This window comes from Neopelma chrysocephalum, unplaced genomic scaffold, assembly GCF_003984885.1.
Source record: "Neopelma chrysocephalum unplaced genomic scaffold, ASM398488v2 Primary Assembly neopelma1_146, whole genome shotgun sequence".
Lineage (NCBI taxonomy): Eukaryota > Metazoa > Chordata > Aves > Passeriformes > Pipridae > Neopelma > Neopelma chrysocephalum.
The window spans coordinates 1124152-1139836 of NW_020897808.1; the positions used below are offsets into that span (position 1 = coordinate 1124152).

Consider the following 15685-nt stretch of genomic DNA (forward strand, 5'->3'; position numbering starts at 1 on the left):
TGATTATAGCCCTGATAGATCTCTGTAGGAAACAGTGGAACTAAACCACTTATTTGTCCACAGGGCAGGCTCACCATGGGCAGGTTTCCTACATTGCCCCACCGATCCACCTCGATTCGGATCTGGAGAGACCGCCATCCAAGGGTGAGTCAGTGAGACAGCCTCCATTCACGTGCATTGTGAACCAGCTGTAGGCATGGGTACATGTCACTCACTTGTTCATAGAACCTCCATGGTAAAGTTATCACCCTCCATCCAAGGATACTCTCAGGGGCAGATTAATTCCTGCAAGGGAGATGTATGACAGGTGGCCATGTCCCATGTGTCCCATTACATAGCTTTGAACATACCATCACTTCACAAGCTATTTTGCTCTCCCCACTAGTTTACTCTTGCAGGGACAGTATACCTTAGATCCTGCCCTCTGTCCTGCACTTCTCCCACCTAATGGCAGTACAAAGGCACAGGGAGCTGATGGCAGAATGCAGAAGGGGAGATTTCAGCTGCCCCTTGGATGTGCAAACGGTACAGAAGGGATTGTGCAGTGGTTCCAGCCTGGATTCAGTCCTCATTGCTGTTGCTTGATGTTTTTTCTAGACTCACTAGAGGATGACTGTAGAGGATGACTCAAATTTTAGGGCAGCTCATTGCCCTTGGGAGTGACGCTAGTAGCCAGTATATATGGAGTAAGTCCAGAATAGCTGTGCTAAGATAGGTGCCTCTCTTGAATGGCACAAGTAAAGCAATATGAATGTAAGCCCTTGATTTCTCTGCCTCATTTGGAGGATCATCCCCTGGCTGCGCTGTGCTGAGTCCCCAGTGTTTGCCTTTGTGGCCTGGGGAAGTGAGCTTATCCCCAGAGCAAGCATATGTGCTGATGCAGACTTCTTACACCTCCCTTTGCTCCTTTTAGTTAGGTTGTCAATATTCCTGTAGGATATCAAAACTACCAGCTTGTTGTTCTTGGAATAGATGATAGCAAAGCTAAAATCAAACAGGAATATGAAGGGATTTCTTGGTCAGCTCTGTAAGTGTATATGAATATCAAACACAGGGAATGTTGCAGAAGAAGAGAAAGGGAGGAAGAGGACAGCCAAAATGTGATAGCATAGAGATGCACTGTAGCTTAGGTTTGTTTTTTTTTTCCTTTCTTCCACTCTCCAAAGGGTGCTACAGTGGCAGAAAGGGTACCAAGTTGACCTTTGTAGTGATTGTCACCATTCTGCCACAACACTGTAAGGCTATTGGTGTGTGTCTGTGTCCACACTTGTTTCTCTAACTGCTCTTAATTGAAAAATACAACGTGTTAATGCAAGATTAATCTGGATAGACACACTTTCATTATGGAATATGAAGAAAGCTGTCTTCTCAATCTCACTTTGTTATCCATCTCTAATAATCTAGGAGACAGAAAAACCTTTCTGTTGGTGAATTGCAGCTACAACTGCAAACCCTGTTCCTCCAAATGGCCCAAGGGCTTTGTGAGCTAAAGAAAAGCATAGTGTTAGTGCTCTTGGCATGAAAGTCTCCTTCAGTTTTGACTGAGCTTTTCCACCAGCATCCATGTAGCTAGGTTCTGTAACTTGATCTTAAATGAACCTAAATGTTTGCTGAGTTTTTTCCCTTTGTATGTGTGAATATGTGTTTGCTTAGATGATGCAATAACAAAAACTAAGGAGTTGAGTCTTGCTGCACAGAAGCAGCCTCAGCATTATCATTCCATGGCTGTTCCTCTTGCATCTCTGCAAGGTGAAGCCATGTGGTGGTGGAACTTGGATGTGAGGATGCCAGATTCACAGTCTTCTCTCCCAGTCTGGTCTTACCGTGAGTCAGGCTGGTTGAGTGTAATCTCCTGGCAGTCCACAACCTCCATACAGCTTTGAGTGAACTACCCTGAGATTTGACACATGCGTCTGAGATCATCAGCTTCTAAGTCACTTGAAAACCTCCAGTTCTGTGGTAAAATTTACTCCCTTGCTTTTATAGCAGAGCACTCCAGTAAGGCAGAGACAGTTATGACTTCCAGGACCTTCTGGCTCTAGTTTGTCATTGATTTGATGAATCAGAGCTTACTTAGAATAGGTCAATGTAAATCCTTGCCTTGGGGTCTGGAGCAGCCTATGGAAGACTCAAGGATGCTGGAACAGCAGCAGACAAAAAGCTGTGCCTTGCTTTCTTCAAGAGAAAAGAGCTAACAACTAACAAAAACCTTCAGTGATCTGGTGTTCATGAGGGCATAGCTACCTCAGCAAGATAAATGGCAGTGCCACCAGGAGCGGGGCAAAGTGGGTCAGGCAGAACAGTTGCAGTGCTTGCAGAGAAGGTAAAATGGAGTTTTTCCACCACAAACTGCTACATTAACTGCTTTCACCAGGGCCTCCACCCCCCTGGTTGACAAATCTTAAAGAAGCAGCTGCTTAGTGTGGAAGGACTGATATTACTGCTGCTGTGCATTGGTAAAAGGGCTTGAATACCCTTGTGTCACTTACTAGGAGAGGACCAGGGAGGAAGCGAGCTCTGGAGGCATCAATCTATTATCTGGTGACTAGGGGCTGTTAAAAATGTAGTAATTGGTACTGTTTCCTGGGGGAAGAGCAAGGCTTTTCTCTGGCCCTGGCATGTGGAATGTGTAGCTTATTTACCTGCTGCCTCATTTCTAGGCTCAGAATCCAAAATCCATTAGAGTATTGTAATAATATTTTATGGTGTTTTTCTAAGTATGTTAGGCCTACATTTTTTTGGTTTTTTGGCTGCATTTTCTGACACCTTAGGACATGTTGAGGTCATGTTCCAAGCGTCATCCCATAACCACAGGAGCTGTTTTAAACAAAGAAGTCAAAAACACCCGTCCTGAAGGTCTTGTTGTTCCTCCACAATTCCTGTAGCTGGAACTCTAAAAACAGAGCAGCATTATGACAGTCGGCATAAACTACTAATGCTTTTGTCTGCTCCTTTGATGCTCTTCATTTCCCCTCTGCATTCCCCCTCACAGTAAGCTGAACACCAGGAGCAGGTCAATGTTGCACTCAGAGTGGCAAATAGAAGAAGCCACCATACGGTTTTAATTGTAATTAATGGAAATAGAGCCTGGGTAGTGATATAGAAGCATCTTTCCATCCTGTATTATCAAAAAAAGATACAGCTTTAGTGCTCCTGTGGGCCTACGCAGTTACAATTCTCAGCTGACAGATTTATTTGTAACTGCCTCTTCCTTCTCCTTTTTAAAAATTTTATCACTGGTGACATTTACACACATTGTTTATGCATGCAAGGAGTTTTTACCTGCCTTTCAGAGTCCTGATGCTAGCAGTGAATAGAGTATGAACTCCAGTAGTTTACTAGCACATCAGTGTCACCGTGCATTACTGGGTAATTGCTCTGAGCCACTGCTCTGTACAGCCACACAGTGATGACACTGTACATCACTTAATAGAAATGAAGTCCTGAATCAGCATTTTTCATGAAGATACTTCTTATTTTCCACTCCCTTTTTAATTTGAGGCTGTTTTAGAATTAGTTCCATATATGAAGCACTGTTAACCATTGTTTTTACACCTCCTTGCAGTCCAGCGATCTGGATGTGATTACATGATTTTTATGCAAGTGTTTACATCTTCTGTGTACAGAATAATTCCAGGGATAGCTGAGACCTTAGGTTGTGATCTCACAGACTGAAGATTAAGCCTGTGTTTCAAAATGGATCACTGGTTACTGACAATAGCAAGGAGTTTCATAGATGAGAGTGACACTGATACTCTGGCTTAGGAAGGGATTTTATGGAATTATCATATATAGTAATAAATTAAATTTAGCATTTGTACTCAAATTCTGCCAGGTACTAAAAAACCAGTAAAGAAGTGAATTAAACTCACCGAGTATGCACACTAAAACTATTTATAAAGCTGTATAGAAACAGATTTTAGCATATATTTGGAATCATATTAAACATGAAATGTATGCCTGGTGTTTAAAGCTGGACAGACTGAGAAACTCTCCTTCCTTGTTGAGCTGATGTTTTGCAAAGGTGTCCTTTAAAATTGAAGCTCAGAGAGTAGTTATCTTGGAGATTGATATGCTTGAAGACAGTACATTTCCAAAATGTTAACTGATAAGCAAAACTGTGTATAGGTCCCCAGTTCTCGAAATAAATAACAAATGAAGGAGGCACAGAAAGTTCTACCCCTTCTGTGCAGATTTCTCTAGCCAGGGAGGTTATTTTGGCCCCCTTTAAGGCACTGTGGGAGGTTTTCCTATAAACCTCAGTTATTAGGTTCATCTTCCATAAACACAGAATCTGGCCCTACTCCTTAGACAACATGTCAGGGAGACAGAGAGAGGTTTTGCTGGGTTTACCCCTTTATTCTCCATCTTAGTAGCATGTCCCTTTGTGCTTTCTTTCTTCAAAACTGGATCCATTCTGCCATTTTTCTCCCCCTTTGCATTTACAATGTCTGAGGGAGAATCATTCCTGAACATTAGCAACACTGTTAAATCTTATTACCAAAAATAGAGTAGGTTTTTTTAAGTATGCATTCTGGATCTTTGTTTTTTTTTCCCCTCCCAAAGGTCCCAGAGAGGGTCGATGGCTTTGCAGATGATGTAGGAGATCTGACAGCTGGGCTTATTGCACAGCCCCAGTCCTCCTTCCCAGGTCCAGAGAAAGGGGAGTGCTGGGCAGCGAGGCCCAGTGGCACTCCTTGCCTTAATTCAAGCTGACACACAGGGTCACGTATCCCGTGCTCGACAGCTTGCCTGCCTCTCCCTCCCCAGATCCAGCGCTATGAGAGAGGTGCTGCACAGGAGTTTCTGCTCCAAGCTGATGTTGGACAGGCACATCCTTATTTCCAGACTGGGGAAGCCATTTTTCAGCTCAAGGGTCCTTTACAGTGTCCCTCTGCTGCTCTCTGAGGTCCCGCTTTTACTCATCCTGCTCCTTCCCTTTAGAGTTAGTTACAGCTGTGTGTTTCCAGCTCCTTAAGGCAATATTATTTTCCTGATGTCCTTCATGTGGAAGAGTCCAGGGGAGAGACTAATTCAATACCTTTAAGTAAAAAGGATCATGCACTGGATGCTATTTGTAGTCTCCTGTGGTGAGGACCCTTATTCCCTTTTTCCCTGGGAAAAATGCAATTCTGGGATGCTATATAGTGTCCTGGTCTTCCTTGGTTATGTACAGGGTTTTCTTCTTTGCTTTTGATCACCCTTTTCTTCAAGGATAACATCTCTCAGTGCTTCTTTTTGGCTACCCTGAGCCCACCAGAGGATCTCACTCACTCACTCCAACATGGGGTGTGCATGCTCATTGCAGCAAGCCAGCAACATTCTGTCATCTCATGTGACTTCTGTCAGGGAGGGTATAAGAGGTATACCAGGTAACTGGTATTGAATGGGATACCAGTTGGATGGGAGATGACTGTTCACTGTACCTACATGGTCAGTGTAAAGGTTTTGCTATGACTACAAGCTTCACATATACAGTGAATTTGAAGCTGCCTTGCTTTGAAGAGGTCCATACAGATTTGTTTGCTGGGTTCCTTTACTGTTTGTTTACTTCTTATTTGAGTTCTGTATTTTTTTGTGATGGGCAGCCTCATTCCAGGCTGGATATGAGTCTTCAAACAGCTCAGTGTTGCGACAGGTTGAGGTTTGGGCGGTGTGGTAGATGCAGATAACAGGGATGTATTGCCAGGTATGGAGTTTGTTTGAGTTGTGAAACTGGTGGAGGTATAGGTGAGCTCTAATGCGAGGATGCAATGCTATTCTCAGTTTTACCCAGAGCTCTCTGAAAATCTCTCATTGTGACTCAAATATGTACCAAAATGTCCACCCTTCTGGACTACACTGATTCCCTGAAGCAGGCAGCTGCTTTGAACATGGACCGTGCTCTGCGTTTATTAATTCCTCATTAGGCATTACAGGTGGTGATAACCAGTATCATAACCAGAGCAGCCAGAGCTCCTGGAAGTCTTGCAGCCAGCCCGTAGTCCTCCTGTTGGCTTGTTACCATCAGCAAGGTCCCACTTTATGTCCTGTAGGTATTCCCAGTCAGAAAGAGTTAATTGTGTGCCATTTGCAGTTTTTGTTTTTACTGTGGTGTTGAACTGTTGCTCTTATTTCTTTGGAATGTGTGTTTTCACTGCAGAGGAGCACCTCGGGGCATTGCTGTTTATTTATAAGATAACAGCGTTTGCTCTAGCAGAAAGCTGGAGCTAACGAAGTCTCTCAAGGAGGAGTGCTAAATCCTGTATGCTGGTGGAAACTGTTCAAAGTATTTACACTTGAAAATATTAAAGAATTGGGGAGGGGAGGGGGGGGAAGGGAGGAACAGTCTGAGTGATATTTAACACCTTTTCCATTATTCCTAGCCACCTGAAAAAAAGAAAGAAAAGGCACTTTTTAAGTAGCTTTTTTTACCAGCTAGCTACTGCCTCGTAAAGGAGTTTTGCTATGGAGATCAGCATGAACAGTGATTTAAAGATGCCTTGAAATGTTATTCTTTGTAGGCTGTTTGAAGCTACCGTATGACCTGATAAGCTCAAAATGGACAAAGACATGCACCCAGGGGATTCTTTTGACAGTGGGTTTCATTTTCCGCTGTACTGAGTTTTGCCACTTGCCATCAGTGGAGGAAGTTTTCACCCACCTGACAGTGGCAACAGCTGGAAAGTAGAGTCAGCTATGGTGGTGCACCCTCAAGCATCACTAATCTAAAGTGAATGTCCTATTACCAGCTTAAAAAAAAGCTGTTGAACCAGTTCAATGTGGAAAAAAGAGTGCAGTGCTGCATACAGCATGAGACCCTTCTCGAACTTTTCTTTTTTTCCCCTTTTCTGCCAGACTAATTTTTGGCTACATTTCCCTTTTTGAAATATTTATAGGGCAAATAACTGTTTTAAATGAGCAGATGGGGGAGACATAAGACAAGCTGTTAAATTAATAAACATGTGTGGTGCTTTATCAGTAAGGGAGCCCATTTTGGCATTTCTTCTGGATGATTTGTACGGCCTATCACCATTGCACCTGGTGCAGGGACAAGAAATGGGCACTTAATAACCAAACAATGTGCAAACTCCTTCCATTATAACTTCATTATGTCAGATATAATCATCTATAACTAGATGTCAAATACATAATTTATGTCCAGCTCCCCTGTGGAATAGTGGGCATATGAATGAATGGCCCCATTAATGGGAAGGAGCTTTTACTGTAACTTTTCCCCTCCTGGTACATGGTCCATTTTGTCATCTGGTATTAATTCTGAATAATTTCAGGGCTACAGAAAAATGCCTGTTATATTTATATTTGTGTAATGGGAGAAGATGGCAAATAAATCATATGAGAGATCAAATTTCAAGTTCAGTGATTTCCTAAGCCATACGCCTGTGTAAAAGAGAATAGGATTGGTCTGCAGTGCTTTGATTGAGAGGCATAACAGACCTTCATTTTACCCATCCAGAGATGTTAAAAAGGTGCATGATGTGGGGTGAGACTTCCTATGGGAGCCCTCTGCCACAAACAGCTTAGCCCCTGGAAAGCCTTGGTCTGCCACTGCCGTTGTCTGCTTGCATCCTTTGCTGGATGTTGTGTCTTCTGTCACATTGTGTCGTATGGGGCCTGTTTGTAGAAGTGCTCCATGACATAAGTGAAGTGTGTCATCATCACCTGGAAGGATATGACAGCCATGTTTTTCTAGAGGAATCCTCTGGGTGTGTTGGAGTTCAAGAGCAGTTGTCTAGTGGAGGGCTTGTGTATGTTCACAAATAGGTACAAATTCGAGGGATCAGGTTGGCGTAGGATCCTTTATGAAATACCTTTTATACATTTTTTTTTAGTATATGTCCTTGTTTGAGGGGGTTAAAACCCTGGTGGGGAGCAACTCTACTGTAAATCTGGGAAGACAGTTTGTTAGCACTACAGGTAGGAAGCCATCTCTGATATAGCACTACTGGTATATTATCAATATTTTGTTACTTTGTGAGAAAACATGTTTTATTCTGCTGCAACTACAGGGGGTAGTATTTGTGTTATTCTTCCTCAGTTATAAACCTGGATGAAAAATTATCCAGTTAACACCATTTATAATAGTAGATAACTTCTTAGTGTCTGATAGAGTTTCCTGTTGCCGGTACACAGTGATTTTAACAATAGATTATGAATGATGTATTTACCTAACAAAATATTAACCTTTCCTTGTCTTGTGATGTGGATTTCCGAGTGGCACGCATACTAAAACATTTGCGGTGCTAGAATGTCCTGTTACATCTATAGCATCTTCTTCTGGGAAATGTTAATATTTTCATTCTTTTTATGATAGTTTCTTCAGTTAGTTTTTTCATCAGTCCTCCTAATTAGAGGGAGGGCGCTTGAAAGGGCCAGTTGAATCTGGCAAGTTGAATCTGGCAAATAACAAACGTTTATGAGGACTGGTACCACAGCCAGAGGTTTGGCTACTCAGACCATGGGATTCGCTTTGAGAACCACGAGTCAATGAGCAAGGTTACCGTGCTCTCGTTGATGCTCGTCAGCGGTGCATGTCTAGAAAGGCAGGCAGATGATCTCCCATACCAGCAAATCGTGTTAGGCTCAGACACACTACTGTTGACACCACTGAGTCGAAGAGTTTTGTGTTCATTTGATGGTTCTTCAGTTGTGCAGTGAGATTTTCTGTAGGTAAGCAGGTTTTTTTACGGCACTTGGCTCTTGGAATGATTTTTGGTTTGATCAGAAATTGTTGGAAATGGGAGATTTCCACCAGAGACAGTGATCTGATGGTTTCTAAAATGTCTGGGTTTAGAACCTGTTTTGGCCCCTGAATTCCCTTAAAGTGGATTGTTGAATTTTGATTCTTTCCTTTGTGTGTTGTTTGTTACAAGGAATTCTAGTGATATGATATAATCCATTCAGACAGAATTTTATACCTGTGAATTGTGTACCTCACTCCTGAAAACTGTGTTTGGAAATCCCAGCCTTAATAAATGCATACTAAATACTGATTTACTGATAAACATTATGGAGCCCCTTGCTAACATTATAACTTGGCTCCCTTATAAGAGGGCCTCATGCTTTAAGACTTTCAGCCAAGTAAATTTGGCTTGGTAACTGCAATGTTTGCTCAGAAGACAAGGACTGCTATCCTCTGGCTCCAAATGGTTTGTTACTGCCTTTGAATTGGCTTGATGTAGTCCATTCTCCCTGAAAACTCGCAAGAAGCAGTATTTGAAAGATCTTATTGCCTTTGAGAAGATACATTAAGGTTGATTAAATGTAATTATAAGGGTTAGAGGGCCAGCATGCATGAATGTGCAGCAGCCATGGGGCTGTTGCCCAAGAAGCTTTCAGGGATGGAGAGAAACAGCTGGACTTGAGGCAAGGAGAAGACTTTGCCCTTACCCAGCCAGGGGTGCTGGGTTTTTTGCAGATAGGTACAGGGGAAGCCTTATAGAGGGCTCTGGATTAAGCATGCTGATTTGTAGCTATGTTTCCCTGCAGCTGGGTTTTTTTGAGAAAATTGCTTGAGCTTTCTTCATTAAAAAGTGACCACAACTGTGGATGCTCTCATGGCAGTCTCCCCTTTAGATTTTCTGTAAGTCTTGGTTTCCTCTTTATCTCATTATGAGCACTGCTTTCCACAGATGTGTGTGTGTGTCTCTATTATGCCCACAAATTTAGTAGTAGATGTGCAGCAAAATAATACTGTTACTGAGTAAACAATTACATTTCATTTTGTGGAATAAAAGAGAATGTGTGCCCATAAATCTTTTTCTAAATAATATGTATTGGAGAGTAAAAAGAAGATGAGGTTTCTAAATTCATGAAGGCCCTTCACAGTGGAATCCTGTGTGCCACTGAAGTGTAACAAGCTTATTTATATTTTATTGTGCTTCTAGATCAAGCTGCATTATTATGGGCTGCATTCCCCTGACACTATAGCTGTTGCTAAGGAAGAGGTGCATTATGTTAATATTTTGTGATCATAACTATGCAAGCTGGGTTATGTGTGTTGAAGAAGTTGGGTGGGGGGGAAATGAAGTTAATACACCATTTTGATTGGAGCCTCCGCAGATTGTTGCTCACATTTAGAAGCAAAAAGTAAGCTTGGATTTGAGAAGAATTCATACAGAAAATGGGAGAAAAATCAAACAATTGAAAGAATTTGTTCACTGAACTTTAAAATTGCTCAGCAATAAGAATCTGGAACCATTGCTGCCAAGGAGGAATCTGGGAGAAGCAAACTGAATGCTTTTACCAGACACATTCAGTGAAGAATTTCTCAGCTTTCTCATGCCTTTATGTGTCTCGATCATGTAAACAGAACATTCATCCTTAATTGCTATTTCCTCACCATTTCCAGTGCTGGTGTCTATTATGTGATTTCAGTACCTTCTCATTCATTTAGGTTGATTCACTAAGAGCATACAATCAAGTAGTGGCCAGCACCATACACAAAGTAAAATGGCAAATGATGCATTAGATTCAGGGTATAGAGTCAAAGAAAAGGCCAGAATCACAAGCAAGATACTGATGTTCGTGCTGCTTATTTTAAAAAATACACTCTACAGACTGTATTGATGAGCATTATAAAAATGTTTACACAACAAGTAAAATAAACAAGGAAGGATCTTGGCATTCCTCCTAAAGGAATGTTCTGAACTGAGTTTCCCCTTTCAAAACTGTTTTCTCATTAATACTGCTGCCAAGGCATGAAGCAATCAGGACTGGATGGGTAGGAGCTCGTCTCAATTCTGCTGTGCCTTGCACCTAGCTGATTCAGCCAGGACAGTGTCCCAGGAGTATCCAGGATTATCATGATCCTGGCACCCCAGAATAGATAATTTTTGCCTTGTAGTACTGCCTCTCACATTTTCAAACATTCAGTGCACCGGAGCTGGGTTTGCACCTGGATCAGTTATGGTGAGGCTTATCCTCTCTTAATCTCATCTCCTAAATCATGGCATGGTGAGCAAACAGTCTGCCCAGTTGAGGTCAGTCCTGTTTGCCAGAGCCTCAGCAAGCAGCAGTCCTTAAGTAGGGCTGGGAAACCCATTGGAGGCTTGCCAACATCCTAACCCCATTAGTAATTTTTAACATCAGCTTCAGCCTCTGGCCCTGCCATGATGAGCAGAGCTGCTTTTTCTCCTCCTTCTCTACCTTCCCTCCTCACTGTTCTTTTTTCTCAAACCTTGTACAGTGGGTTCTATGACCCTTAACAAGGCTTTAGGGAAGTTAATATTACATTTTCCTAGTCAAGGCTGTAATAATTTATGTTATACCTTGTTGCATGCACCTGACCATAAAATCTTCCTAGAAGCTGAGCTTCTGGCCTGGGAAGTGTCACTCGCTTGGGCAAATTAAATATAGTGTGAGACAAGAGCAGGATGGAGGGGTGGGAGGAAAGGAGTAGTCCCCCCTGGGAGGCAGTGGGTACTTCATACTGGAGGTATGTGTTGCAAAGAACGAAATGGGAAGAATAAAGAACTAGAACAGGGATTGGAGGTGAGGTCAGTGGGAGAGAAGTACCAGAGGGTAAAAACAGGCGGCAGAGCGGATGGGCAGAGAGGGCATGTTGGACAAGCCACACAGCTTAGAGTAGAGAAAGGGAAGACAAGATGGAAAGGATGGGATGGAAAAAATGGTTTTTTTAAAGGATGTTTTTATGTAATGTATAGAGAGATTTAAAATCCTTTAGCTTTGGACAGTTGAGACTTTCACTGCCTCCAGCAACTATGCACAGACTAATCACGTAACATTTATATTCCTGGTTTCCCACCCCAGGCACCTATTTCTATCTGCTTGCTTCTCTCCAGCTTTTGCTCTGAGCTGCTGCAATTTAACAGCAAAAATCCAGATATTTCCTTCATCATCATTAACCACTCCTACACTGTCCTCTGGGCAGTAATATAGAGCTCAACCCAAATGTCAGGAGCAGCTCAGTGTGCTCATCCGTTTTTGGAACCTGTCGAAGTCTCCTTCTCAGCCTGGCCACCCAGATCTTCAGCTCCCGTCCCTTTCAGATTGGCATAGCTCTACCTGCTGGCTTCCAAGACCATGGGCAGGGATATTCAAAGTCCTTGGCCTCTCCCTAATTCACCCATGGTTTTAAAAAGTGTGTGCCCCCATATGGCCTAAGGTTTGTGCTTATCTTCAGAACACATTGCTTCTCCACATTGTGTTTGGTTAAATAAACACGGCTTGGTGTAGATATTTCGCATATAAGCTGACAGGGTTGACATTGTGAGTATTTTGCAATCATTTGTTTAATTAGCTGAAGCTCTCTAGGGAGAAGTATATGAAATGGCATGCTCCCAAAGTCTAATTTAAATCTGTTTTGCTTTTTTTTTGATTTTTTTTTGATGGAGGGCTTGTAATGCAAAGCATTAAAAAAGGTAGTAGTGAATGGAAAGCAACAAAAAACCTTTGTTAATGGGCAGTGCCTCAGTAACAAATTCGTGCAAATACAGAAAGGAAATTACATTGAGTAAAATGACCTACAAGAGGAAAAAATGGAATTAAATCTGTGCAGCTGTCTTGTCTTTCTTCTTCCTTTTTTTTTTTTTAAACATGTACTTCCCTTCTGTTTTCTTTTAGTGTAATGCTTAATTAGTCTTCTCCTTTGTTTGGAGGTTAATTCCTTTTCTAATCTACAGCTATTTTTACAAAGGTGTTCATTACGGGAGCGAACAAAGGCTGGAGACAAGAGAGTGGCAGGTGTTGAGCCTTGTTTAGTGGAAAGGAATTTTTTGCTCACAGCGAAATCTCGAGGCCCTGCTTTCAGATGCAGTGCTTCTGTGTCAACTCTCCTCTGCTTCCTGCTTTAAGTGAAAGGGTTCCTGGGAGAGAGCTGAAGTTTGCTGTAGCACCAGGGCTGCGGTGTGCTTGTCTGCTCACTTAATGCACTTAATGCCCTTTGTGCTCAGCAGACCCTTAAACTCCTCCCTGACTATACATAGAGACCACTGGTTTCTGTTTTGATGCTTACCTGCTCATTGAAATAACTGAGAAATTAAGATCCTAAATATTTAAAGAGATCTGACGTGATATTTTTGAGTCCCTATGGAGCAGCGAGCTCCTGCACCCCCATCACTCAAGGTAGGCTCTTCTGCTTGCTGGCATCGCAATGACGGGAGTACCTGAAGTCTCTGATTTAGCTGTAGTGTTTGTAGAACACGCAGAGCACACATTAATCATATAGAAGTATTTATATTGCAAGAAACTAGTGTAGCAACACTAAAATTTGCTGTTGAGCTGCAGCTCTGGGGAGCTGGTAGCAATGGTGGAGTAGGGGCCAGCTCAGTCAGTCTGTCTCTCTTTGTCATGATTGTCCTGGCAAATGAAAGTGAACATAAGAGCAAGACCCAAAACAGCTTTTAGAGCAATAATGCCTGTGATTCCCAAAGGAATGACAGAATGCCCCAATTGTTAAAAGCAGGACCCCTCTTACTCGGCATAGTTCTGTTAGGATCAGTGTGGCCAGCCACATCTCCAGCCATTGCTCTGCCCACACAGTCCTTCACCTTCCTGTGGTATTAATAAAGGCTTGCTCCTTCCCAGCAATGGTTAAAGTTGGGCATGACCCGGGAGCCATTGCTTGTCATTAGAAGACCAGATTTTATCATTATGTTTCCTCGTGCTGGTTATGTGATTAGTAACTTCATGCACTCACATATACATCTAGTTTCTGTAGAAAGATTTTTTTAACTGTGGCATCCACTAACTTTGTGACTGTTTATTTCACATACTATTCTGAGAAATGGGAAATGGTCTTTTTGTTTCTGTAGAAGCTCTAGGAAAGAGGGAAAAGAGAAAAGGCAATTGTAGAGCTGGTCAATTATTGCTGCCACAGTATAATTAATGTGCAAATATTTCCAGAATCAGCAGCCAATGACAGAAATACATGTCCACTCCTTTTCACACAGAAGAGAAATGTAATTATACTTTAAAATACTTTTTGTTTGTTGTGCTTTCTAGGAACCATTGTTGATAACCTGCACACGTGGGTAAAACATTTTGCACTTTTTGACATTTTATTTTTTTCCAGAAGAATTGTCAAGATTAGAAATGGCACAAATGGCTAAAGAAGTATTGACTTTTGCAATCAGTAGCTAGTGAAATTAACATCTTCCTTCTGTTCTCTTTGCACAGGCAATTACAAATTAGATCCAGAAAACATGCTCCCAGAGGTGTGGTTTTGGTTTTTAAAAGAATGCTGGCACGAGAAGGAGTGAAAACATGTTAGCACAGAGTATTTTACCCCTATTTGTAGGGGCCTCAAAGCTACAAGTCTTGCAAAAATTTAACAGGAGAGAAAAAGAAGAAAAATGTGGGAGGAAAGGCAACACAGGAGAAAGCAAAAAGCTCTGTGAACAGCTAATTAGTACAGATTGCCTTCACTTGTGCAAGAGGTGCTGGGAAAATACCAAGCATGTTACATGAGTAGGGAGGATGGAGGAACAGAGGTGCGTGGTGAGCAAGGTAGGTTCTACCATCCACAAAAAACTGTGTCTTTGAGCATTTCCAAACACAAAAGTTGCTCTTCTGAGGTGACTTTCCCATCCAAAATGCTTTCTCAGCTGCTTTAAGAGATAGCAGTTCCTCCTGCCTTGACAGGTCAGCATGGCAGCATCCCTCTCTGGTAGCTTGCACTCCAAGAGTAGGAGTAGTTCAGCAAAATGCTTTGTGTTGGTGTAGGCACGGCTGTTTGGGACTCCCAGTGGGCTTTGGACAGATGTACAGAATCACATCCAACGTGCTTGGAAAGGGCTGTCCTTCAAGCAGGTCATACCAGGTGAAAAACACTTGTCATAGACTGGTCTCCTGGTCCTGGGGCCTAGATGTCGATGCAAGGTAAGATCAGGTTGCATCCTTGCATTTCAACTCTGGGCACTTGACCAGTGCATCTTGTGAAGGGGCTGAGCTTTAGTTTCTGTCTACCTGGCAGCCTCCAGGTAGATCTACCTGGCACCTCCCTCTTTTGAGGATGTCAGATGGGGGTAAACCCAGGCATCCTTCCGTAGCTTGCTAGAAAAAGCCGAGCAGAAGGAGCTCCTGGTGAAGAACCTGAGCTACATTTACAGTCTTGGGTTTTTTCTCTAGCCAGCTCCCATCAGGGATGTGGTGGTATTTCTAGGATGTTTTCTGATCCATGCTTGAAGCCTAATCTTCACCATATGGTCCATGTAGAGCCTCATCCCAGAGGCACTAACTATCACTGGAGTGGTGCAGCATCAGGGAGAGAGTGGTCTGTGAGCATCTCAGACACCAAGTTATTTTTTGGATCTGTAACAAAACCAATTTCTGCCCCAAAATCCTCACCTACCCCACCCCAGAGTGCCTCAGTATATAAACCTGAACCTCTTGGACTCCAACACCAAAGAGATGTAAGTAACGAACAACTTTTATTGACTGTAATTGCACTTGAATTAACTAGATGACTGTGTAGTTGATGGCTCCTGCAGCCTGACATCCCTCCTGCAGCACTGGAAACCTCGTTGCTTTGCCTCGCAACACTTTCTATGCCAGGAAGCTTCAGAGGGCACAGCTCTCTTGGCATCACTCTAAAATAACTTGGCAAGTAAGCTCCAGAGGCTTGAACTCTTGTCCCAGCTGGGATACATAATGATTTAGCTACCTGCTTCTTTGATCTTCTCTTTGTTCTCTGATTTTCACAGAGTTATTCATTTGTTCACAC

The 15685-nt window shown here is 42.5% G+C and overlaps 1 protein-coding gene across 23 annotated transcripts in view; it reads left to right on the forward strand.

Moving 5' to 3' along the window:
* ADGRL3 (adhesion G protein-coupled receptor L3) overlaps nt 1–15685 on the forward strand; it is a 508023-nt gene that overhangs the window by 362482 nt on the left and 129856 nt on the right. For 22 of the 23 annotated variants that reach the window (XM_027700313.1, XM_027700317.1, XM_027700297.1 and 19 more), the window contains one exon: nt 64–144. The exons of the other annotated variant lie outside the window; for it this stretch is intronic. In XM_027700313.1, coding sequence (XP_027556114.1) covers nt 64–144 — 81 coding nt within the window. The remainder of the gene's footprint in view (nt 1–63; nt 145–15685) is intronic. 23 annotated transcript variants of the gene reach the window in all.